This window comes from Spermophilus citellus, assembly GCF_964194105.1.
Source record: "Spermophilus citellus genome assembly, chromosome: 1".
NCBI classification, from domain to species: Eukaryota; Metazoa; Chordata; class Mammalia; order Rodentia; family Sciuridae; genus Spermophilus; species Spermophilus citellus.
In genome coordinates, this window is record NC_138182.1 from 214,793,183 (window position 1) to 214,819,492 (window position 26,310).

Below are 26,310 nucleotides of genomic sequence, written 5' to 3' on the forward strand. Positions count from 1 at the left end.
GGACATACAATCCTGCATAACCATTTTCAACCTAGATAGTGAGCCACTTAGAGCTCTATTCCAGGGACAAAGCCTTTCATATGCACACTTTTTAAACAAAATTTTCATTGTTGAGTCATTTCTGCTATGCAGGATAAATTCGGTTTTGTGAAACTATTATCTTTGATGTTATATTATTCAATTTTGACTCTTCAGCAAAACCTTTGTAATGTGAAAAATACTGGCTCTTTTTAATTGCTGAAATAAAAGATTTAATATTGCTAGAATATAATAGTGATAGGTGCTATAGTAACTCTGCTAGACTATAATATGGAAAGAACAGTTTATGAATTATACCACATTTTGTAACATTCATGAACATTAAATATTACTTTAGTAGCATTTTCACCTTAAATTTTTACTTTCAGATATAATGAATTAATCTTGGCTCAAGCATGATTCAACTAAAGAGAAAGCTGTTGACAAATTTTTGTTACAGTAAACAGATATAAATTAATTATTAATTCCTTTGCTATAAAATTTGTATTCATCCTTTATGTATTATGTAGCTGATATTGATTTGACTTCCTCCTAAGCTTTGGGTATTATTGTTCACAATATTATCTATCTACAATAAAGTCAAAATAAGGCAAGTGGATTGGCTTAAACAAGAGGAAGTATAATGACTTTTTGCTCAAATGTTAAAATGACAGTTAAAAACCATCAAATAGAATAGAAAAAAATTAATATGGTTATTTCATTAGTGATAATCAATGCAACTAGATTTATTTGTGAATTATTGATGCATACAAAATTCTAACTGTATTTTTTTACCTTCAAATCTAAAAGTGGTCTTCCAATTTTTTTAATTTATTTTTACTTTTACTGTATATGTTTTTATTCAGGCAATGATTAGATTCCTAGGATGCACAGAATTCCATAGTGGTGCTAGAAGAGAGAGAAGTTTGGAAGACATGGTCTGTGACCTCATAAAAATTAGTGAAGCTAAGATAAAAACTACCCATGGGAGTCACAATATAACTGAGATATTTGGTAGAGGCAGCATGGCATGGTGTCAGGGGGCATTGGTTCTGGGGATAAATTGCTGGAGTTCTTAGCCTATTTCCACAGCTTGACTAGCTGTACATTCTGGGCAACTTACTTCAACTCTCTGTGTCTTAATTTCCTCATTTGCAAATGATGCCTAATAATGGTACCCAGTACATAGTCACTGTAAGAATTAAATGAAAGAATATTTGTAAATCACTTGGAACAGAGCCTGCACATAGTAAGGTTTACCATGGTGGTAACAAAAAAAAAAAAAAAAAAAAGATGATGATGATGTTGATGATGACACACGTAATCAAGTAATAATAATTGCTAGGAAGCAAAATATTTTAAAACTCAGAAAAAGGCAGCCATTACTGCCATTTTTTAGGCTCAAAAAAGTCAAGATCAGAAAAGTGGGTACGGACTAATGAAAAGATGTGGCAGACCTTTCAAAAGACCAGTTATGCAAAGTCGCAAGAAAAAAGGGAATAAAGTCATGAAAAATATTAGTTTTATAGGAATAGAGTGTTCACATACAGGAAGAGACAGAAGGTAAAGCAAATGGGAACAAGGAGACAGGTAAATCAGGAGCTTGAAATGTTTGGTGTGGAATTAGATACAATAAAATAGATATGAGAAAGGTAACATATCTCAAGCAGAATGTAATAATGACAACCAACTCTTGAGGAATGTTCTATTCGAAAATATAACTATCTCTAGAAGCAGTGCAGTTCAAAAGTGGAAGTGCCAAAATATTTTAATTTTGAGTAGTATATGCTAGAAAACCTAAAACCTTTCACTAGTATATTTTAAGCTATTTAGGTCATCCTGTAAATATCTATGCTTACAATGTCCAACAAATTAATTTTGAAATAGGCATATAACTTCAATTTACACTGATAATGTACACATCATTTCTCTGAGGACTATTTATCACCAGTTATAGAGATCACAGGCAGTATATTTTAAACTCTCCAGATAAAGTTAAAGAAGAAATCAAAAACAATAAATTTGAAAGTTCTCAGTATAATACGTGCATTCTTAATGAACACTTGAACAGATCAGGATTATGGGTGTAGTTTATACTGCAAAATATAAAACCATTTACACTTTTCTGTGTATAGTAGAAAGTCTGCTTTAACATGTAAAGAAAGCCCAGCTTGCTGGATGCTGTGGCACACACCTGTAATCCCAGTAGCTCGGGAGGCTAAAACAGGAGGATCTCAAGTTCAAAGCCAGCCTCAGCAATGGGGAGGCACTAAGCAACTCAGTGAGACCCTGTGTCAAAATAAAATACAAAATGGGGCTCAGTGGTGGAGTACACCTGAGTTCAATCCCTGTACCAAAAAAGAAAAGAATGTCCAGCTTTATTATGTAAGACAGTGTGGTATGGGAGATGAGCAGAGGTGAGTTTGGGAGTCAGACACACCTGGATTCTACCACTTTAATAAACTCTGATCTTGGGCAAATTTGTTAACCTTCACTGAAGTGGTTAAATAGAGATAGTAAGCCTCTCATTTGGCCTTTTTTTTTTTTTTTGTAAGAATTAAGCTTTTACTGTGATTTACACATACAATCACATACCTTTTGGACACCAAAAGCTTTAGTATATTTTGCGTTTACAATTTTTAGAGTTGTATGTAAACCATTGTATATAATACATGTATAACTATTTTCTTATGAATTTCTTCAGATATAAAATCCTCACTATACAAATTTCAAAACTAGGGAAAAGTTAGGTAGAAGGAAAAAACCATGAGTGACAAAATAATTTTATTAAGTAACGTCAAAATAGAGTTTGAAAAAAAAATAACTAGAACCCTCTCAAACACTCTCTCCAAGTTCTGCTGGTGAACTCTGGTAGATAGAGTTAGGATAATATCATTTATTCCTTGTTGTCCTCTGTGAACTACTGTGTCTCTAAGGAAAGTCACAGTTACACACACACAGAGAGAGAGAGAGAGAGAGAGAGAGAGAGAGAGAGAGAGAACAAGAAAGGAAGAGAAGGAGAGGAGGAAGAGAGGGAGACAGTAAGAGAAGCAAGGAGTTGACTGAGATTTTTAAGAAGAGTAATTGCATATCCCTATGCTGCTAGCTTCTCTTCTGACAAAAAAATAATTGATTTCATTAAAGTACTAGCCAATCAACGGTATTTAGTGTGATGGTATTATTAGTAATAAAAATATATACATATCTTGCATTGCTTCTAGTATGGAACTGTAACTATCTTTGCCCTGGCTTCCTCAGTATTTTGATGGCAGTAATGATACATACTCTTGGAAGTGAGCCAAGCACATGCTAATATATTACACATTTGGCTCAATTCCAAGTGAACAGGTGTTTTAAATATTCCAGTCACATACTCACAGTGTATATCGCTACTAGGGAAAGGAGATCATTTCTAAACCACTGATGTTTGCTCCAACCACACATATTTCACATTGTGAAGACTTAGCAAAGATGGACCTGGATGGGGAAAGAGCTCTACTTTTACTGATAGGAGTGCAGCAAATTCTTACCTCTGAAGGAGGCACCTTGATGTCTGGCTGCAGAGATCAAGGCACTTGCTGATCAGCCTTAGGGAAAAAAAAAAAACAAAAAACAGTCATTTCAGCACTTGCTACAATTGAATTCCAACAAATGTGGAAGATTTTATTTATATTAGTGAAAAATGTGGTAAATTAGATGACAGCAAATTGTTATATTATGTTTAGGGGAAGAAATTTGTTTTTCATTAGAAACCACCATTCAGTGTGCAAACATCCTACCATTAAACAATCCCACTTTCCTGGGATCCTAATTACTAAATTGAACTATTTCTTTTGAGAAGGAAAGAAAAAAGATAATAATAGCTGCACAGAAATACATCTACCCGGAAATAATACTGAAACTTCTTTCAAAATTCTTAGCTTCATGCTATATACATATTCTTTCTCTCTTTCCCTCCCTCTCTCCCTCCCTGCGTGCGTGCCCCTCTCCCCCCCCCCTTCATACATTCACCAATGTGTGTAGTTCGAGCAGATGAACTCATATGTAACTTCCATTTCACTAAGCACAAGTTCCTCTGTCAGATAAACAAACTTCCATCGATCTCTATCTATGCCTTTGGCTTCAACAAGAAAGTAATGCACTAAGGTTGGAAAAAGGATTTCTAACTTCTCCCAGCCACCTGCCTTAACCTCATACTTCATCTTGGTATACCCCAGATTCCTTTGATGATTAGTCAATAGCATGCATTACCTCATGGAAACAGACTTTGAACCCTGTTTTGCTTCCTCTTTTAATGGTTATGTTTCCCCTCATCTTTTACCAGTGATCTTTAAAAAGAAGTGAGATTCTGCTCAGAATGATGATGATGGCTGTTTGAGGTATTTTGAAAGTATTAGGTGGTTAATATGTGGTTAGTATTATTTATTCAACAGAAAATTGACTTTTTAAGTCCAGGTAAAAAGCCAAGCATCATCACTGTAAACTTTTAAATATTATACAACTTTGTTTAATTTCAATTTTCAAAAACTCCAGTTTCCCATCTGAGAGACTGGGGTATTGGCCTAGCTGTGGGAAGCCTCCAGAGAAAACAAGGGAGCTCGCTGCGCAGTCAGTGCCTGTGGGTGGCATTTTCTCTGCTGAGTCAGGTCCCGCCAGCTGTTCCCCAGGCTTCTACCAACAGTTCGGATTTTCTGACAAGATGAAAACCCCAAGTCTTTGTGGTTCTTGAAACTCTCCTGTAATTTTCCTCTTCTCCTTAGAACTTTGGGAAATTTTCACCCAAGATTGCATCTTGCTGTCTTCCTCATAACTGGTGAAGAAAATTGGGAAGTTTTACAGTCATTTATTTTACGTATCTTGTCATCTGGTCTGTAAGGAAAAACAGTGCTACCTGCATCTTTTTGCAAAAAAAAAAAAAAAAAAAAAAAAAAAGAAAAGGAAGAGTTTGTATAGCCATGACTAGAAAAAGAAATTTTATAGTGTTCACAAGATTTCTTCATGAACTCATCCATAGCTTTTGCCCAGAAAGAGAGAATATTTTCTCCATAAATTTATAAATTTTTTCTTTTCCTCAACATATCACCTCAATTCCAGAAAAAAAAATGTAATCTCATTGTTATAGGACTTTGCCTTCCTCATCTACTCAGGCAAATTGAACTCAAGAGCTGAGCAGTTGACTTAATCTGAAAAATAAGGTGCCCCCAAAATAAAGCAAGCAAATTGTTTTCTTAGTAACAGATTTAGAGTTCTTACTAATATTATTTTGATAATTGCAATAAACCTGCACCTTGTTTTACCCAGAAAGCTTATGTAGGTATGTAGAAACTCAAAAAAATTAAAGATTTGCTGGGCATTTTGTTCAAAGGATACATAGACATACTCTTGGCTATCATATTTTGGGGGGCAGTGCAGGGAATTTAACTTACGCATTGCACATGATAAACATGTGTATCCCCAGCCACTGGGCAGTCTTTATAATTGGACAGGCTTGAAGAGCAAAAATAGTCCAGTAAATAACCAAGAAAGTAAAGCCTGGAGCTCATACACAGATTCATAAACTTGATTCTAACCCTCATTAACTCTGTGGACTTGCCCAAGTTCTTGAAACACATCACGCTTCTTTTTCTTCATCTGTAGAATGGCATTCATAGTGGAAGAATGGTTATGAGGACTGAGAAAAATAAAATTTGTGCAAAGCTGCAGACTTGGTCCCTGGCATAGATGAATGCTCAATAAATGGTAGGTGTTATTGCTGAGGAACAGATTCAATTAAAATATTAAGAAAATTAATATTTTGACAGTGAGAGAAGACTGGTTTAATTTCCTTTTCATGCCATAGGAGAGGAAATGTTGTTTTTATAATTACCTAATAAAGAACATGGAAGAAATGATTGGGCAAATGAAAACTCTTAAGTGTACCACTGAACTAACAAAATCACTGAGATTTCATACGTTATGAAAATTGAAACATCGAACTTAAAACTCAGGTTCTGTATATTCCCACTGGCAATGCTGCAGTTACTGAAACCAGAGTATCTAAAACAGCCTTCAGTTGAAGACTGCAGGGGCCAGGGTCCCAAGTCCACAGAAACTCTTTGGAGAAAGCTAGTAGGAGATCCAGAGGACAGGGCAGTCTGTGGGGCTGGCAGCCTCTACTTGACCACACTGAGTTAAGACAACAAGAGCCCAGCTGATGTCAAGGATGGATATCAGGCTGAACAAAAGTGCTGATGGCCTGTTATAAATCTTCATGTTAGAATGTAAAATGCTGAGCCCAGACACAATGAGTGGCCAGCTTACATACCAAGGGTCACTTGATGGGCTGACTAAATTTTTTCCTCTCTTTCACAGCACCCTGAAATTCTCGCTCCATCATGAATTCTGATTTCCTCTTTTCCAATATCTATCATCTCTCTATCTTATGTTTATGATCTCTCTCATTATTTTCAATCCTTTCCCTAAACATTTTTTCTATATCCCTTACTGCTTTTCATCTCCCAATATTCTCTCTAACATCTGTAATATCATGTTAAATTGGAGGTGACTGAATGCAGAACCTAAGAATATTACTATCTGTGTAATATATGAAGTCATGGGAAATGTAATTTTGTGAATTATGACTTAGGTCTAAGATTCTGGGACCATAGATTCATATTTGGGTAGTATTCATAGCATAAGGAAATTAAATTGCAACAAGTTTGGTTTTAATTATTAGTTAATTTAATTTGGAAATATAAATTTAGAAAAATTTAAGCCTGCTCTTAAAATAATAAGATAATTTAGTCAACGTAGGCCTTGATCAGCATTCAATGGTAATAATACAAGGCTTTCCAAAACACTTCTTACGAATATATTCTATTTATAGGTATTTAATTTAGAATAAAAGGTCCTATTTTTCACATGATGGAATGTATTAGGTATTTTCATAATCTCTTTGTAGATAAAACTTACGTCCTATTTAATCATTATACTCAGTTCATAATTTCCTACACTAATAAGAAAGGACCCTTCCCATTAATACTATAAAGTAGCAGGAACTACAGAATAAGTCCAGGAGATGCAATCCCTGATAACAAATTAGCCAGGAAACTAGAGGGCAAGTCCCTGTGGAAAGTTAACCTAAGGGTCCTAACTCTGAAATGCTACTGGCACTTTTGATGTCACTCCTAGAAATACTCTGGTTATTTTTCTAGTACCAGCTGGAAATAATTATATTGTTAAGAAAGCAAATAGTGGTCCTTTGATTAATGAACTCAAAGTCTGCACTAATATATGAAAGTCGAAAGGCCCAGTAGTCTCCCACGTCTTAGGGAGACTCAGATAAAAGGCATAGGCTCTGAGTCCTGTGTGGAGACTGAGGCAGAAACTATGTTACGATGTGATTGTGAAGAACTATAATAGAAATACAGGAAGGGTGAGTTTAAATAATGAAAGCAATTGGAGTGATGCAAATATAGCAAAAGTTTTAGGGAAAAGGCTGAGACAGAGTTGAGGCATGTTTGTTTTTAAGCAAACTTTTTATTTACTTGAAGCTTGTTGAAAGAGTACCATCCACATTTTGTCCACTGGACATCTACCCAAGGAAGTTAAACATAAAACCCAACACTTGTTATCAGTTCACATGCCAGTTTTGTGGCAGTGAGGCAACACCTATCGAAGACAAGTAGACTAGACTTTGTCTTTCCTGCAAGTTTAAGTACCATAAATACTGTAGTTCATAGAATGATGGGTGAGGTAATAAGTAGGAACCAGTATGAACTTATTTGCAAAAAAGAAATGAGGGGCATTGAAATGTACTGCTGTGCATTTTGGAGATTGAGTCTGTGGGGCTTTCTCAATACCTCTGTGAATGTGGATAGGTAGAGGTTTGTTCCAGTTGACATCACATAAACCTGACAACCTTTACCTTCTAGCCAACCCTTTCAACCTTCAAGGAGGCTTCCCCCTGCCTCCATCCCTGATGTCTGGCATCTTTCTGGCCTTGTTCACCAGAGTTTCCTGTGTGTAGATCAGATTTGAAGAAACTCCACTGCATCTTGTCTACTGGTTTAACTGGTCTAGCCCCAGCCACTCATTGTATCTTGGACGCTGTCTACTAAGCAGGAAGTTTGCCATTGCATCAACCAGTAAATGAAAACATTAATGCTGCATTAACCAAGTCCCAGGAGAAATTTTATGTTGAAAGAGACAACCAGGACGAGTGAGGCTGGAGACCAAGACTGCTGGCCTTTGACAGAATTAATATTATTTAGGCTAAAGGAAAGAGAGGAAATTCAGCATTCATGGTGGGGCAGCTTGGATTTCTGGCCACTAGCTTTTGTCTGTCTGAGCCTCCTTATTGTCTGTCACCAGGCTGTCGTTAGCAGTATTCTCCCGTAGGACACCTGTCCAAAGGAGTTAACTGATTTGTCACAACATTCAACTGCCAGATACTGTGTTAGTTGCCAAGGATAGAAAGCCCTCAAGAGACTTCATGTCTGCAAGAATCTTATCATCTAGAAAATGAGATAAAAACAATAATACAGGCAGCAATGATATGAAATAAATGGTATTTATAAAGTTCTGTGGAGGAATAAAAGGGACATATTAATTCTATTAACTCTGGTCCACACAATTCTTTCCTTTTGTAATTTAAATTCACCAGTGAGAATAATTGATAGTGGGGTTCTGCAGTGGGTGTTGCTAGGGGTAAATGAAACATTTATCCTGAGTACAAAACTGGTAGCTTCTCTTTTCAGATCTCACTGTAATTCCACTTTAAATAAGAACCTCTGGTTCTCTGTAGTCTTGAGTTTCATTATTCTTTTATTTTTTGAGAAGCACCCATGTGCTGGGCATTTTAAAGTTGCTGTGGATATAGAGGTAAAAAAGATAAAGTCTCTCCTCTTGTAGAGGTTTTCTCTGACATTGAGACTTCCTCCTCTGGCAGCCACAGTGACTGTGAATTACATATTGTCCTCACATCATCTCAGTAATGCCCGGCACTCCTGAGACCGTATTTCTCTCTAATACATCATAGCAAGTGAGTATTGAGCTGTCCCTGCTAACACAGTTGTCAATACAGTCTCTGGGATGTCATGTAACAGGCTTAGGCACAGCCCTCAGAATTTGGGTTCAGGAGAGTCTTCCTGGGAGCTAACTGGGAAGATGGAACAGATCTCATTGCAAGTCACCATGGAATAACCAAAACAAAAATTTTAAAGAAGAGGGCTAAAAGCCACTCATTGGAGAGCAGACTGGTTTATTAGGAAGAGTGATAAATTAATTTTTAAAAGAAGATTCAAATCTCAGGTCATGGAGGAAGAAGTTGAGGATACCATCCAGAATTGGCTCTTCAGAATCTCTCCACCTGCCATTTAAAAAATTGAGGGATAGATAGCTGAGCACAGTGGCACACACCTGTAATCCCAGGAGGTTGAAGCAGGAAAAATGAAAGTTCAAAGCCGGTCTCAGTTAAAAACTAGGCACTAAGCAACTCAATGAGACCTTGTCTCTAAATTAAAAATACAAAATAGGGCTGGGAATGTTCAGTGTTCCATTGCCCCTGAGCTCAATCCCTGATACCTGACCCCACAAAAAAAAAAAAAAAAAAAAAAAAAAAAAAAAAAAAAAAAAAAAAAAAATTGAGGGATAGAAAAGAACTTAGTGAATATTTTCACCTCTGTCCCAGAATGAAATTTGTTATTGGTACATGTTGGTCCTGTGACTTAGGAAATGAAAAATATAATACTGTGAATGAAGGGCAAAGAGAGGGTTTCCCTACTCAAGCAACCCAGATGGGTCAGGCTCAAGCTGGTTAGAACGCTAGTTCTCTTGAACCTTCAGAGTCCCAGGGTAGAAGAAGCATGTTAGGCAGAAACCCAATTTAACTTAAATCCTGGGAGTCCTTTGCTAAATGAGGATTTGTGAATCTCCTCAGGTATCATAAATATTGACAATCATTTGCCAGCCCCCAGTTTTTATTTTGCATGTCTCTTGAAAGTTTGCTGTATATTCTCCTTTTCTGATAAGCTGATGATCCTAACCAACAGAAATTCCTCAAGTCCATCAATGGTAATGTCCTTGTTTCTAATTGAATCCTAGAAATAGAGGATGCACAGAGATGTCTCTTGAAATAATTTTGGTTCTCAAAATGTTCATGTCCTCATGGCAGTAACTTAAAGCACCAGCAACCACAAAAACTCCAGAACCATAAGCAGGAAAAAAATCTAAGTGCAAATAAATCTAATCATTTGTTCCTCATGCACTGTGTATGTGTTATCTCCATTGTTTATTTGGCTCTCAAAGGAATATCCTGTGCAGTAATCATGAAGTCTTTACAGAGATTGCTTTAACCTACCAGAACTTGAACGCCTAACTTGTTGATGTAATAATCTTATTAAAACAAATAAATAGCACTGCTACCTAGGGAGACCATACAGCTCATTTCAATTAATCTGTCACTGTTAGAAAATATGACTATCAAGTTTGATAGGTTATTCATTTATCCAATGAACAGTTAACTAGAACCTATACTGAACCTTCATGTTAACCAAGTGTTTTGTTAGGGACCAGAGATGCCATTCCTTATAGAACTTGACATCTGATGCTGACAGACATGTAAAAACATAAATGGCAATATAATATATCCCATATAGAAAGCACATACATACACAAAAATATGAAGGACTGCAAGGGTACAGAGAAGGGAATCCCTGAATGCCTATGAGTGCTAGGAAAAACCTTGCTGAGTAAGTGATGACATGAGGGAATAGGTATTCCGGTATGACTCAGGTCTGTGCATGAGAGAGGGGAAGTAAACAGGAATATTCCAAACAAGAACAAATAACATACCCAGAGAGTGTTTTGAAGTTCGTATCTGATTTGTAAAATGCTCAAAAATCCCCCTTAGCCAGAACACCACATGCTGGAGAAGAGAGGAATTGAAGTGGGAAGAAGAGGTGGAAGGTTTGTGTGCAAGCTCTTGGGTGTGGCTCTTGGGAGCCACCGTGGATTTTAAGGAGAATACTGTTAGGATTAGATTTACATTATAATTAGGCCCTGTTGGAAGTATGAAGGAGATTGACAGGAAGGTAGGGTCAGAAAACAAACCAAAAATGGGAAACAAAATAGAAAAGTAATGATAGTTGAGTCAAGAGATGATGAGATTGAGAGTGATTTCTGAGCTTCTGGCTTGAGCAGCCAAATTGTAACCTTTGCTGAAAAGGGAACAGAGATAGGTGGAATCAAGAAAATCAATCAAGAAATGGTGTTGTAGTAGAGATATGGGAAATCCTGTAAAAACAAGGATACATCTGAAAGCCCTGAGCTGATGACAATAAAAAGGTGTAGGCTGTAGGCTACTTTCATTTCAAATGACTAATCATGTGTTGACTCAACTTATGAATAAAAAGGCATTTATAACTAGATAAGATTCCAAATCATGGAATCATGTTATGGTTTTTGTTTCCTTGCAATACTGAAGATCAAACGTAGCGTCTTGTGCATAGGCAAGCGCTCTACCATGAGCTCCATCTCCATTCCAAAAATTATTGAACTTAATCCGATCATCCAAGATAACATGCACCTTTTTTTATTGTTGTTAAAATAAGTTGTAATGGTTTGTAAAAGATGCTCCAATGAATTATTTTTAAAGCATCAGCGTCTAGATTCAGCCTGTCCCATTTGCAAGTAAAATGTCACAATCTAAGAAGTTGGCATGTGAAGTTACATTCACATCATATACTTTCGTAAAACCTACTTCTAGATTTTTGTTACTTTTCTCTTGTTCTCAACCTTTTTTAAATTTATAGTTCTAACTTTTATTTTCCTTCCTTTTTTACAAACAACAGCATCCATTCTTCAAAACCACCTACAATTCTTTTGCATAACAGTTCTTATTTTCTTAACTTACTTTTTAACAATTATTAGTATATACTGGGTATATTATCATGCATTTCAATTGTTACATATGCAAGTGCTTCCTGCTTAGTATTTGACTTAGGATCTCTCCTGGTTGCAGGATATCAGGGAGTGTTTCATGGCTGGAATGTGCCAGATTTCCCAGCTCAGTCCTGTTCTAATCTGGCTTCATGATGCATGCCTTGTCCAGGTTCCAGGAGAGCTGTGGTGGAAGAATCCTTAAAAACTCCAAATGCTGACCTATCCTGAGGAAGTCTGAATCATCCAATTGGCCCTAGAATCACCCTGATTTTCCATGAATTCCCCCAGGCTGAGGTTGGCCCAGAACAAAACCAATGTCAGAGCCTAGCAGAATAGTAGAGCAGTAGACCAGCATCCAAGGATTAGGGGGGGAAAATGAACTTTGCCCAAGAATTTTAAAACATGCTTATTTCAAATTTATAGTATCTGACTCACGTTCACAAAAACTTCCCTGTGCTCTTTCCTACAGAGCTTTTGTTTTTTTTTTCCTAACATTTACATTCTGCTGAAAACACTACTCCCTTCTTTTCTGCTTCCATGCTAAATTTTGTGCCCTCTTTCCTGCTACCCTTTAGATCACAGATATACTTATGACTTCCTTCAATGATTTTTTCAATATGCTTTTTTCAAGATTCCATGTTTAAACCAGTATCCCAGTTTCTAAGCATTCAATGATATGAAGCTCTTGTCATAATCAGTTTCATACATAGTACAAATTATGCCTATACTGTATTGCTTTCAGACTTAACAACTGTGTATTTCAAAACATGGTAAATTTGCAACAGTTACTTGAAAAGCAAAATATTGAATTTTAACATAATAAAGAGTGATATAAGATCACAAAAACATATTATAGTTGCAAAAATACTCCCTGAGACTACTCTTTCTCTTTCTAACATTTGAAGATCCTTTTCTGTTCTCTTCATCCATCCACAAAGTCTGTCATTAAGTCTGCAAACATTTATTAATCTCCTAGGGATTGATGACTAGTCAACAATCCCTACACTCCAGGAGCTCAGGATGATGGGAATAAAAACATGTAAACAAATAATCTGGATCACAAATTTATAAAAAGTATCTTTACATCCAGAGGACCACAAACAACCCCTGACACATATTAGTGATTAGCAAATATGTTTCAAGGGGTTTGGTCCTACTACCATCCCTGCCTCCAACCAGCCAGAAACCTCTGCATACATTAATACTGTGGAAATGTGTGTTCTGTTCATTCAGCTAGCATTTATGGAACACCTACAGTATGTCAGACTGTCTATACTGAACCTCCAAAGTGAATAAATTAAATGATCCTTGTTAAGGATCTCTCAGGGTAGCAAAGGAAGTAAAACCACATGCATGATCACTGTTGTGTGATTTAGGATATAATAGAAAAATGTATAGAATAAAATGAATGCATCAATGTGGGGAGAAATTAATTCAGCCTGGGTGATACGAAGTCTATAGAGAGGAGATGGAAGGAGAGCCCAGGTGGAGAAAGGACCTCAGTGTGAAAGGCAAGTAGCTATGGACATTACTGCTCACCTCCTGGGAGGTATGAGGAAAGGCTAGGTGATCCCTGGTGATCTGATCCACACTGAAATCCTAATACATCTACAAACTGTCACCATGTGAATTTTTATATGAAATAATCTATGGCCATTAGGAGACAGGTGGTGGATATATCCTTATGTTTAGTACATTAAAAGTCTTTCAAATCTTTAATTAGTGTATTTTATATTCTGTATTGAAAGACAAAAATAATTCAGTGAAAAAATTCAAGCCAATATTAAGATTATCTTTTGAGGTATGAAATAAAAACAAAAGCAATAAAAATCTCTAGTTCTCCCCTCTCTCCCCAGTAGAAGTAAATGCCTGGAATCTGGAGAGAAAAAAAGGTGTTGTAAGGTTGTATATTTTAAACTTGTTAAAATTTTTCAAAACAAATGAATACCTATTGGTACAAGTTAATTTCCTTATATTCTGTATTGACTATGATTTGCTTATCTGATAAAAATCTACCTAGCAATTGCACTAGCTTTGTGGCATTTTAATATACATTTTTATTTCTAGAGTAAAAACAAAGAAGAACCATGGTATAGAAAGAAAAAGTCAGACAATTTTTGCAGTGTTGATTATTGAAATGTATGGAGAAATTTCTTAGTACCTAGACCTCTCCTTGCCTAAGTGATCTATGCTGGAAAGCACACACAAAAAAAATTTTTTTAAGTACACTATTATAGGATAGTTCAGAGCTTTTTATTTTAAATTTATATTGCCTTCTTTCAGATACAAAATTGTATCTGGCATATAGTTGGTATTTGGTAATTGCTATATACATGTTAGAAGACGTAAGTCACAGGGCACCACACTTAAGTGGCCACTCCCCTGATGCTGGAGAGTCTGAAGCATCTTTGTGATAATGGGCGTATCTGTGAGCCATATGAATGTTTAACAGCCATTCTCAGAAACTTTGTTCATGGCTAGCATCCAGTTCATCTACACTTTTTTTTTTTTTAAGCGAGAGTGAGAGAGGGGGGAGAGAGAGAGAGAAAGAGAATTTTTTTTTTAATATTTATTTTTTAGTTCTCGGCGGACACAACATCTTTGTTGGTATGTGGTGCTGAGGATCGAACCCGGGCCGCACGCATGCCAGGCGAGCCGCTTGAGCCACATCCCCAGCCCTCATCTACACTTCTATTCCTACATGAATTTACTACTTTCTAAAGACTGTTTAGCTCATTACCCATAGACACTTAACTATTATAGAGCTATGAAAGACCAAAAAAAAAAAAAAAGTTTAAAATCAGAGGAAAGGAAACTACCTTTTCTAAGTCAATATCTTTTCCCTTGGCTTTTTTGTGAACATGGCATTCATGCAACTAATAGTAATAATTCCTTCACGTGCTCTTAACACATCAAACCTCTAAAGTCAGACTAACTAGCTATGAAGAAAGGGAGGTTATTTGGATTTTTAACAAAAATTAATAAGTAATTTGGGGGTTTTCACAAAAGGACTTCAAATTTTAGCTGTACAATGGGAAGGCATAGAAAAAAAAGATGATGAAAATATATATTCTAGAGGACTGAGACTGCAGACATGAAAAGAAATTGACTAGTCAGAAGCTTTTTCTGTGATGATGATTCTCTAACAAAAAGCCAAATTTTACTTAAATAGTATTGATACAATATATAGCATCCTCGTAACTGAGAAAGGTCAGTAATCTAGATGTTTCTTTTTGCTAACAAGGCATAATTTTAAAGAGAAAAAATAATAATAATTAAAAAATAAATTAAGAATGAAACCACCACAGTGTAGGAAAGGGATTTTCTAGTTGATAACATAATGCCTGAGACAAGAAATGAGAGCTCCATGTGGCATTCTTTTTCATTTATATTCCTTGCAGTAACGAAATAGAATCTGTTCCCTTACATCTATTTCATTAGAATTTTTGAAGCACCTGTCACCTATCATCATCATTTTATACATATTTCAAGTTTTTTTCTGATGAACAAATGTAATAACACAGGTCCATATGTGCTCATGTCTGGGAGGAGAGATTCCACGTGGTTTTTGGATTACCTATCTGGACTCCTTCTCCCATTTATTGTTTGGAGTGTGTCACCTTCTGTCAATCTAATTACTTCTCTAAGAGCGGCTGTTCTCAGCTCACTATATGACAATCGCTACTTTGCGAATATACCCGAGAAGCCTCAGCAGTCAATTGATGTACCCCAAAAGTGTCACTCTCAGGTGGCAGGCTAGCTCCGGTACACCAGCTCATTCCAGGTGTACAGAGTTCTGTGGAGGAAGAGTTCCTTTAGATGCCTAGTAAGAGAGCCTGGTGGTTTTCAAAAGATTTCTTGCTTTTTCGTGACATACAGAATCAACCTTTTCAAAATGTAGTCAGCTGAGAGACGTTTACTATATATCTGGAGGATGTGTAGCACCTATAAGAATAGCAATTAAGTACATACATTGCCTAACCATTCACACTTGTAAAAGAGCAGAGAAGCTTTCAAAGGCCTGTGTCAGAGATTTTTATTTTGATAGAACAAGACTTAAAGGAATAATGCTTATTTATGCATTTAGTAAGCTCTTTAGTTCATATTGACTATTCATTACTGTGAATAGAGAGACTTGGCTGAATCCAACAGTAATTCCTTAGTCGTCATTAAACAGCTGTAGATTTTTAATATAATAAAGATAAAACTGCTCTTATAGCTCCAAATTCACACTATGGTATTCAAGTTTGTGCCATCACTTCCATTTTCAGAGCTTTATAATTCCACCATAATCATTTGTTCTTGGCAGAAATGTGTTATACAAGCACTCAGCTGAGGATAATATTTTTGAACAATTTTTTAAATGTTCTGGTGATGTGATTATGGGAATTTGGAACTCAGTATTAATTTGCTCTTGAATTTTGCGTTTATATGTCTCAAAAAGCCCTGTTTCAAGTAACACGATTTAACTTGAATCATTACTTAAATACTGGCAGTATGCATTGCAAGATAATATAATCAGATAAAAGAATTTATTGGTAGAAAGTGAGTCATTGTCCCCCCCCCCCATCACTGCCGTTTCCTCTGTGACTCCACACCACCTGCTTTGTTTGCTTAACAATTCATATAATTCTTCAGGTACAAAGTGAGATGTTGATCTAATTGGTTTTTTAATCAGGGAGCTAAGCATTTCATTGAACAATAGACATTCCCACTTGACTAAAATTTGATGTGCAAGAAGTATCAATATTTTAGCCATATTCTCATACTTCAAATTTTCCCAGAGCAAGTTTTTTTTTTTAATTTCTACCTCATTTATCCCAGTATTCAGTCTGCTACTGTAATTGAATATGAATTGGAGAAATCTAGTCTGCATCTCTCATTTCACAAGCTTAGGAAAGTTTGGATGGGGAAGGGTGGTCTCCACATGGTCACAGGCAATAGCTGATGCTTGGATCCTCATATTTAGCAGCACTGGCTGGTGTAAGATTTCTGTAAACTCGTCGTGAAAGGCTTGAGAGATAATGAGTTAATATTCGTGAAGATTATTCAACAAAGTGTAGTTGATATTTGAATTTTTATAAACCAAACACAGTATCTATCCCCCCAAAGCTTTGTAAGAATATTTAGCACACATGCATGTGCCAGATGGATTGTAATGACAGTTGATAGGCCTCTCCTAACCCTTGCGTTCTGTTGTCAGGAGTCTGCATAGCAAAACAACTAGAATTTTTACAATAAGACTTATTGGGTTAAAGACATGGGTGCACATTGAAAAATCTACTGTCTACTAAGACTATGAATTCGCATTACATAAGACTTTAAATCAAAGGTTTGTATGAAGATATTTTAATATGCCTTATAGAAACATTAATGTTTTGAAAAATATCAGGTTTTCTCTTGATCTTACCTATTTTTCTCTACACAAGTGATTTCTTATGAAAATGTGCAATATGATGCATTTTTTTAAATAAGTGTAAACATTTGCAGATATCAAAACAGAAACACATCATGATATGACAAATTGTTATTACCCAGAGAAATGCTCTTATGGTTGAGCCTAATGCTAACAAAATGAGTTTAAAGCCTAGGAAGTTAAGTCAGTGGATGAAATTATTAATGTTTTATGATGTCCTTTGGAGTACTATTATAAAACCCTCTATAAGTACTTATTCTGGCCCAAAAATGATGGCTGTAGATCTTTAATACGGGGACAGGTGGCCCCACCAATTATAAATTCCCCAAGATTGTAAATGTATATTTTATCATCTTGTGTCAAAATATTCATTTTAATATTCAAACATTTTACCACATAATAAGCTGTAACCATATGTTTATTTGTTATATTATACTACTATAACATTAATAAATATTTACAGAGTAGTAGTGTACCCTAAATGTATTGCAATGGTAGCTCTTAGTTTGATTTTAAGTTAAAATCTTCAGTGCCTCAGAAATTCATTTTAAGTAATATTACATTTGTTACACATTGATAAGAGCCAAAGAATTAAAATTTTCAGACTGACACTCTCTTTTAAACTCATGTTGTTGTATTTATTTTCCCCAATTGCATGAATTAAAAATGGAGTGTTATCTCAGCTTTTAATTCCTTAGCTTAATGTTGCAACTTTTGCTTGATTTTTATGTGAATTCTATCTTTAATAAAGATGAGCTCTACTGAACTTTCCATTAGCAAGAGGCACAAAGGTACACATCACTTTGTAACTGATCTTGGTAATACCAGGAAAATTAGGAAATGTTGCTAGTCTATTAGTAATGAACATGGTGGGCTGGGGTTGTGGCTCAGTGATAGAGCACTTGCCTAGCATGTGTGAAGCACTGGGTTTGATCCTCAGCATCACATGAAAAAATAAATTAACAAAATAGATATTGTGTCCATCTACAACTAAAAAAGAAATCTTTAAAAAAAATGAACATGGCAAGCTATGTGATTAATCAGATGTGTTATGGTTTATAAAAATATAGCATCATTTCTGTAAATCAGGTTGTATGCAATTGAACTGACAACCATCAGCTTTAAAAAAAAAAAAAAAAGGTAAAACTCAGGCCTCCTGACTCATACTTTTTTGAACTGTTGCAATGTTATATTAGTATTTATCGTTCTGTGACAGCTGAGACCAGACCATACCTACAGGAGGAAGAAAGGAACTTTTAAGAAAAGGCATCAACTTTTCCCTTTCTTGTGTTGGAAGATAGTATCAGGGTGATTCCTACTCAGCTAAAACCGGGTGGTACTTTTGCTAGTTTGCTAGTTAGTGACTCGGTTGCCTACTTGGCAGTATTCTTTGGATCCCTTACTCAGCTCAGGGTAATGAAGCCCTAAGTTCAGCTGTTTTGATTTTTCTCGAAGCCTATGTTTAGGAAGATAATTTCTCAGTATTGTAAATTTCAATAGAGATTTTCACATATACTTTCTAACAAAAGTAATTCTCCGAATGAGCATGGCATCTCAACATTCTCAGTCAGTGCTCAGTGAGCATATTAGTCGTGTTCTCATATGCCCTTTTGCTGTCAGGGATGTGGGAAGGGGCCAGGACACCATTGTTAGAGTCAAACTAGAGGTGTTTCCAACATTTCTGTTGTTGTCGTCATCACAGATTCTAAAATAGTTGTGCAACATCCTGACTTCTGATTTTTCTGTGGGAAGAAAGAGTGCTGCAGTTTGCCACCTTAATTATATTCTGCTGCAATTGTTTTTCACTAGTTCGTTCTTAAAACCCATATGAATTCCAAATCACCATACTTTGGTCCTGAAACCCTCTTGGTTCCTTGACTGAATTTAGTTGTGGAAAGAATATATTTGTTATTTTTGTTTAAACAGATGATGAATGCTCTAGTGAAATGAATCGTGCTTTTTACCTATGGTTTTCTAAACATAATGTAGCATGTGTAATAACCTGAAACACTGGACAGCTTGAAATTTTGTAACATCCCTGAATGTCTCTTACAGCCTTTGTCTAGGTTTGAACTTTCCAAAAATTATGTATTTCAGACGTTGAGAAAGAAGGGCCTTAATGGCTGTGACAGCCCAGATCCTGATGCAGACGATTCAGTAGGTCACAGCCCTGAGTCTGAGGACAAGTACAGGAAAATTAACGAAGATATTGATCTAATGATCAGCAGGCAAAGATTGTGTGTAAGTACTCGGAACTCCCTTCATTTTTTTTACTCTTGGTATTTCTCTGAACCTGGCAGGCATTGAACAAGAAAGAAAACAAAGGCTGTGAAAGCCCCGACCCTGACTCCTCTTATGCACTCACCCCACGCACCGAAGAAAAATACAAAAAAATTAATGAAGAATTTGATAATATGATCAAGAGTCATAAAATTCCTGTAAGTACCAAAGGTAGATGGCTGGTCTGCTGATAACTGCTGCAGTAACACACCTTAACCCTCTCAGTGATGGCTTGCTTTAAGAAGCACTCAAAGTCAGATAAAATAGCCATCTCATCCCATGGGCAGTGCATTTAGAAAGCGAACCCCTACGGGATGCTGAAATTACATAATTACAAAGAGTTGCCATCGAGAAGTTCATTCCGAGGTAGAACAGTTCACAGGAGGAAGAAAAAGATCAGTGTGACACACCCTGAATTTACACAACCTTTTAAAACACAGTTCACATAAATCAAGATACATGAGTAAAACAGTAGAATCACTTTCTGAAGAAGTTTGAAGATTTGCTCTATAATACGTGGATATGTGGTGTGCTGAGACCAGATGCATGAGAAGAACTGCAGTTCTCTCACATAAAATGACAGTCATCACTTAAATAAAAGCTGATTTCTGAATAAAACTTCTCCCCTCCCCCTACACATGAAATTCAACAGCACTGAAGGGTTAAAGCTAATGCTCGCTGCAGGGAACAGACTGCATGAAACCTAATGGTAAGATTCCAACGTTTGTGTGCTGGGGTGATTTTAAAGCTTTATCAGAACATTATCTGCTTTGCCTACACCAACAAATTTCATGCTTTAACATTTGGCTAAATTTTGTCTTAACCAGTTCAGAAAATTTCTAACAAACAATCATATGCCTTGCCAGATATTTAAGAGAAATAACTCTGCATGTATTATTTTGTTTGCCCACATGTATAGAGGAAAAATATATACTATTTATTACATTGTCATCGATCAAATGAAGTTAATTTTGTGCCATATAGGGATGATACCCAAGGCTCACTTGCTTTCTGAGTAACTAATATTAGTGTCTGAACCTCACTGTACATAAGCTCCTCAGTAAGTAATTAATTATTTTTCAAAAAAGTACACTGTTTTGTAAGTTAACAAAACAGCTTAAATCTGAGTACTGAGAACAACTCTGAAGCGAAAACAGGCTTTGTTAATTACACGTGCAGATCTTTAGGGTCAAAAGCTCTAGGCTAAATCCACAACTGCATCCACAAGATAAATGGATGCTTGGCCATAGCGAGTGCACACTCAAACCTATTTTGAATGAAATTGGTGTTTTAAAACTTATTTACAAAATGTATGCATATTAAAATTTCTGTCCTCAAAAACACATGTCTGTTTCTTTTGTTAAATTGAATAATATCTGTAGTAGAGCTTCTGTTGACTCAGAATTATTGCTATACATATCATGAAGGAAAGTTCTATGCCATAAATTCTGAAAGATTTCATAAAACCAAGTACTATATGCAACACATTCACAGTGGGTACTTTATCCCATGAAATATTTTCTATTGTATACAGGCCATGAGTACTAGCTAAAAGTACTCAAAATTCTTAAGTGATAATATATCCATTGGGATTTTATCTTTCCCAGGAGAACGAAAGAAACAGCTCCTTTGGGCCACCTTTCAGTTCTTAAGGCCTGAATTTTTCTTGCTATCTAGTCCATCATTTGGAGTTTGAGTTACAAAGTTTTGTGAATGTAGAATATTAAGGCAAAGCACCTCTGATGTCTCAGATAAGAGGAATCCTTTGCACGGCTAGAGAAAAAGCAAGTATATGCAATACTGCTGGATCACTCTCAGTCTAGGTGATCCTACATGTGGAAGGAGATTTAACCCCCAAAGTTCCAGGGAAATGTACATTGGATCGTTTTTCTCATGTTTTAAGAGAAAAGAGATGTGTCGCGTTCCTGGATTTTCTCACAGTATTTCACTCTGTCATGTAAAGAGTTCAAAATCAAGACATGTGATTTCTTAAGAGGTACAGTGGTGTGTGGCAGGGGATGAAAACCACATGAGTGTTTACAGGCAGAGCTGTGAGAAGGAACCACACTGCTCTGAGTTGTTCAAAGAATCTTCATGGCTTTTGTAAGTGCTTCAGACTTCATGATGAAAACACCAGTTTTTGCACATTGCTCTCAGTTGCTGGAAGTCGGTGTTGTTGAAAGTTTCCACAGCTGCTAAAACATTTACAGCAGAGCAAGGACACTCTGACCTTTGTGTGTAGTGAGTGTCTCCACCTCTTTAAAAACATTATAACACTGTTTTTCTTTTTTCAAACACCCAGTTTGAAGAGTTTTCCTTTTAAAATAGAAAATTTAATATTGCAGTCACCTGTTGGAATCATATAATTTATGCCCATATTCCTCAATTACGTGAAATAATTCACGGGTGATTTGGAATCTTGTCGACCAGCATTTCCTCATGCTGGGTTTGCCACAGTTCATGCTGGGCTTCACAGCAAGCAAAAACAGCTCCATTTGAGGAACCAGGAATTAGGAAATGTGCTGAATGAATGAGAGGTGGATGCAAGACTGGTTGAGAGTAAACAAGAAGGGAGGAAGTGGAGAGAAACAGTCTATATTTTATTCAAAAGAATGAACTGTGAAGAAAGAGATAATGCTTGTACCTAGGATCAAAGGAGGGAGTTAAAATGAAAACACTTGACATTATTTATGTACAGAGAAGAAATGCTTCAAAAACACACAGGTACAATGGAGACAAATGGTAAAACTTCTCAAAGGGAAGAAGGATGGGGCCTAAGCAAGAAGATGGGATCTAAGCAAGATGGAGAAGAATACAGGAGAATCCAGGTGTATTTAAGGTGGAATATGGGTAGGGTGAAGGCAGGTGGGTAGCTAAGAGTGATCTTTTTTTAACTTTTGTAGGAATTGAGGGGAACAAGATCAAGTGCTCACTAGAGGTCAGAGAATGATAAGCCTGGACACTGAGGAATTGTAGAAGGAATGATCAGGGAAAGACTACAGTCCTAAGAAAATTTAAATACCAGCAGTGGTAGTCACTTCATTAGAATCCTGGGTTTCTTTTTTGTTTTGTTTTGTTTTTGTTTAATTTGCTAGAGCTCTGAAGCTAGATAATAGTTGTTCAGAATATGAGGGTATCGTTAGTGGCAAAAAAAAAAAAAAAAAAAAGATTCAGTCCAGTCATTCAAATCAAATAAAAGAAGGCCCATTCAAAAATAGTTTATTAAAAATGTTTACGTATATGAAAATATCTAAATACCTAAGTGAACCCCACCATTGTGTACATCCATAAGAATGGGGTCCTAATTAGAATAAGATATAATCTGTGCAAGTATAATTTTATCAAAATGGATTCTCCTGTCATGTATAATTAAAAAGAACCAATAAAAATGTATTACTTTATTTTTTATTGGACTTTTCCTGTGATAGGTTTGGAAATGTAGTAGATTTTGGATTAAAGTTCCAATATCCTCTGACTATGATGACTTAACTTCAGAAACCACCATCACTTTGTTTAGGGATAGAAATTAAGTTGTTTTAGCCATCATGTCTGTATCACTTAAAGGCAAGAGGACCAGCTTCCTGTGCCTGTGACCTGGCCCTGCTCTCTGAGTGCTGAGCTGGATTAAATGCACAATATCTTTATTTTTATTTTTATGTGGTGCTGAGAATCGAACCCAGTGCCTCACACATGCTAGTGAACACTCCACCTCTGAGCCACAATCCCAAACCAAAATTCTTAACATTTTAAAACAAGAGTTACATCCTCTTTTCATTTTGTACTGGGCTCTAACTACAGCATTTTATTCAATCATCCCAAATTCTCCCTTTGATTTGAATGTTCTAAAAATTTGGAGCTAATCCGTGAGATCTTTGCAAGTTTAGAATTTTAAACTACTTTTTGGCTTTCGTTTTTTAGACACCACCACCCCCCCCCCGCCGCAATAAAATTAAATAAAGATGTTTTTAAGTTTTCTAATTTTGAAAAGTCAAGAAGAAAAAGAATAATGCCAATTTCTTGGAAGCATTTATATGTAACTATAACCTTTGCATTTTCCCAAAATGTTTAGAGCCACTTGGTCTCTTTATGGATGCAACCATTCCATGCCTCAGATAAGGAAATCAAGGTCAAGAAAGATTAAATGACTTGCCTTGTTTAATGGCATTTTACTATACCACCTGGACCGCTGCTAAGATTTCTGATAGCAAGGCTAATATTCTTTCTAATTCTTTAACATATTTTCTCAATGTGATCATTTTTAAGTTTATAACTTGCTTTCAAAATTATCATAGCTGGTTTCTGATAGGGAAACAAAGCAAAATATTCAATGAAAAGGATGGTAGCATAGTTTATGAGTTTTAAATTTTTGAACTATACATGTGATATCAGAATTATATATATTTTTAAATTTTTGTGTAGCTGTAGGTGGACAGGATGCCTTTATTTTATTTGTTTATTTTATTTTATTTGGTGCTGTGGATCCAAACCATTACCTCACACGTGATAGGTAAGCTCTCAGTCACTGAGTTACAGCCCCAGCCCCCAGAATTACATTTGACTGCTACTTAGCCAATCACAGTAAGCTTTACAGTAATCATTACCAAGTTTTTTATGGCTCAGAATGCTAGAAAATAAATAATTCTTGGGATGATGGTCAGAGGAGGGGAAAAATAGAGGACAGTTCAGAATTTATCACATATTTATTCAAAATCTTCTATAATTCTGAAGTGCATATAATCAACTCGGGACTGGATAAGTGGACTTTTTTTTCCTAATGAGACTGTTTCAGTATTTTAAAGAATGTTTAGAGAAGATGTAGTTTTATAGCTGATCCTTAAATATCCAACAACAGTGAAATATTTATTAGTAGGAAGAGTGAGCAAAAATTTAAACATTTGCAACAAAAAGAGTTTTGAAATACCTATTCTCATTAAATACCGAAGAAGGGGGTCTTTAAGATTTACTTTTTCTCAATATTTCAGTCACTCCAGTGTGGATACTCATCCACATTCCATGAGAACCTGTTTACTTTATTATTTATGTGGTCCACAAGTAATAGGCTACTATTGTCAGCTCTGAGTCAACCAACAGTATGATTTCAGACAGCAACATCTTATTTGTCAAAAACATACACAGTGTTGCACAGTGATTCAGTAGCAAAAGCAAGACTCAGTCACTAACTTAGATGGCCTTGGGTCACTTACCAAATGTTACTGATTTGAAAAGGGGAAAATTATACCTGAAATGAGAAGATGTTGAAGGAGTTGAATCACATCATGTATTTAAATTGTGCAGCCTAGTGCCTGCTCAATAAATAATACACAGTAAATGTTAAGCTTATATTTTTATATTAGTATAGTATCTTTCCCCCCATATTTAATTAGAGTGGGCTTTGCATTGCCTTATAGCAAGAGAGTTTGTGGAACTTTGATGAAAGGGGACAGTAGTCAGTCAACATCATAAATGATTTTATGAGAGAGGAGGGAGATCAGGAAAAAGGCAAGTTGCAGAATTAAATGTATTGGTCAGTATGGGCTTTCCTGAGGCCAGGTTCTGAGCAGAGTTTGAGGAGGTAATGGAGTAACCACAGTAATGAGTCAAGAATGAGGGAAAAACAGACTGACTGGAGAATACATGATTGAGGTTAGTCGAAGCTGGAACTTACAGGACTGCATGGGCCATTGAAAAAAGTCAGGTTCTACCTTTAAGGAGTGATGAGAGCTCTCAAAGGGTTTTGAACAGAAGAGTGCATCATCTGATGCTTTTTAAGGATCAAACTGATTGCTTGGTTGAAAATAAATAGAAATTGGGCAAGAACAGAAATGGGTAAATCTGTTAGAACACAAAGACAACAGATTTCCAAAAGGCACCCACCTCTGTGGACTACTACTGTTCTAAGCTTAAAAAGTTACTATTATAACTGAAAGTTGCAGCATGAAACAATTGGCAAATTCAAAAAAGGTAACTAAAGAAATTTTATTTAAAGGACTGTGTATAGATGGACACAGTTAAAGGAAATTTGAGAGGATAATGAATTACATCAGGGCTTGCAACCTAGAAGCTGCTCTCACCACTGAGCCCCAAAGGAGGAAGGAGAGGAAATCACCAGGGCTCAGCAAGAACTATGTCCATAAGAGAGAACAACCGTATTCTCCTGGCCTGCACAGGAACAGAGCAGCCTCTGCCAATATGGCTGTGGCCCAGCATGGATGCTGCTCCTGTAAAAAAAAAAAAATTGCCCTGACCTTTCTTGTCCATACTCTGTACTGCCACTGGTGCCTCTTCCACTGGCTGACCTGAAGCCACATGTCAGAGGACCCTGGTTGCTGGTATTGTAGGGTCAGTTTCTGGGTACAGAAGAGAGTGAACATGATGGAGAATGGCTTGCAGGACCAGTGTAGGATGCCTGGCATGTGTGTTTTCTCTGGTGTGCTTCATTAGCCTTTTAATGAAGGAATACAATATTTTATTCATTCTATGGACATTTACTTTACCGCATACACTAGTATTTTTGTCTTTAATAGGGCTCTAGAAATTGGGGTACATTCATGCTTAGAGGTCTTATCAAAAATTCCACGATGTCATGGTGTTTATCCAAAATTATTTTCTGTTACCATTTACAGCAGATTTTCTGTTGCCATTTATCATTTCAACACATAAATGACCTAAAAAAG

The 26,310-nt window shown here is 36.2% G+C and overlaps 1 protein-coding gene across 17 annotated transcripts in view; it reads left to right on the plus strand.

Annotated features, from left to right (window-relative positions):
* Positions 1-26,310, plus strand: part of MEF2C (myocyte enhancer factor 2C) — a 184,766-nt gene that overhangs the window by 107,370 nt on the left and 51,086 nt on the right. For 11 of the 17 annotated variants that reach the window (XM_081290796.1, XM_081290794.1, XM_081290780.1 and 8 more), the window contains 2 exons: positions 19,454-19,513; positions 19,657-19,794. In XM_081290796.1, coding sequence (XP_081146922.1) covers positions 19,454-19,513; positions 19,657-19,794 — 198 coding nt within the window. Of the gene's footprint in view, positions 1-19,453; positions 19,598-19,656; positions 19,795-26,310 lie in introns of all 17 variants that reach the window. The other 6 variants (XM_081290781.1, XM_081290784.1, XM_081290787.1 and 3 more) reach the window with 2 other exon arrangements.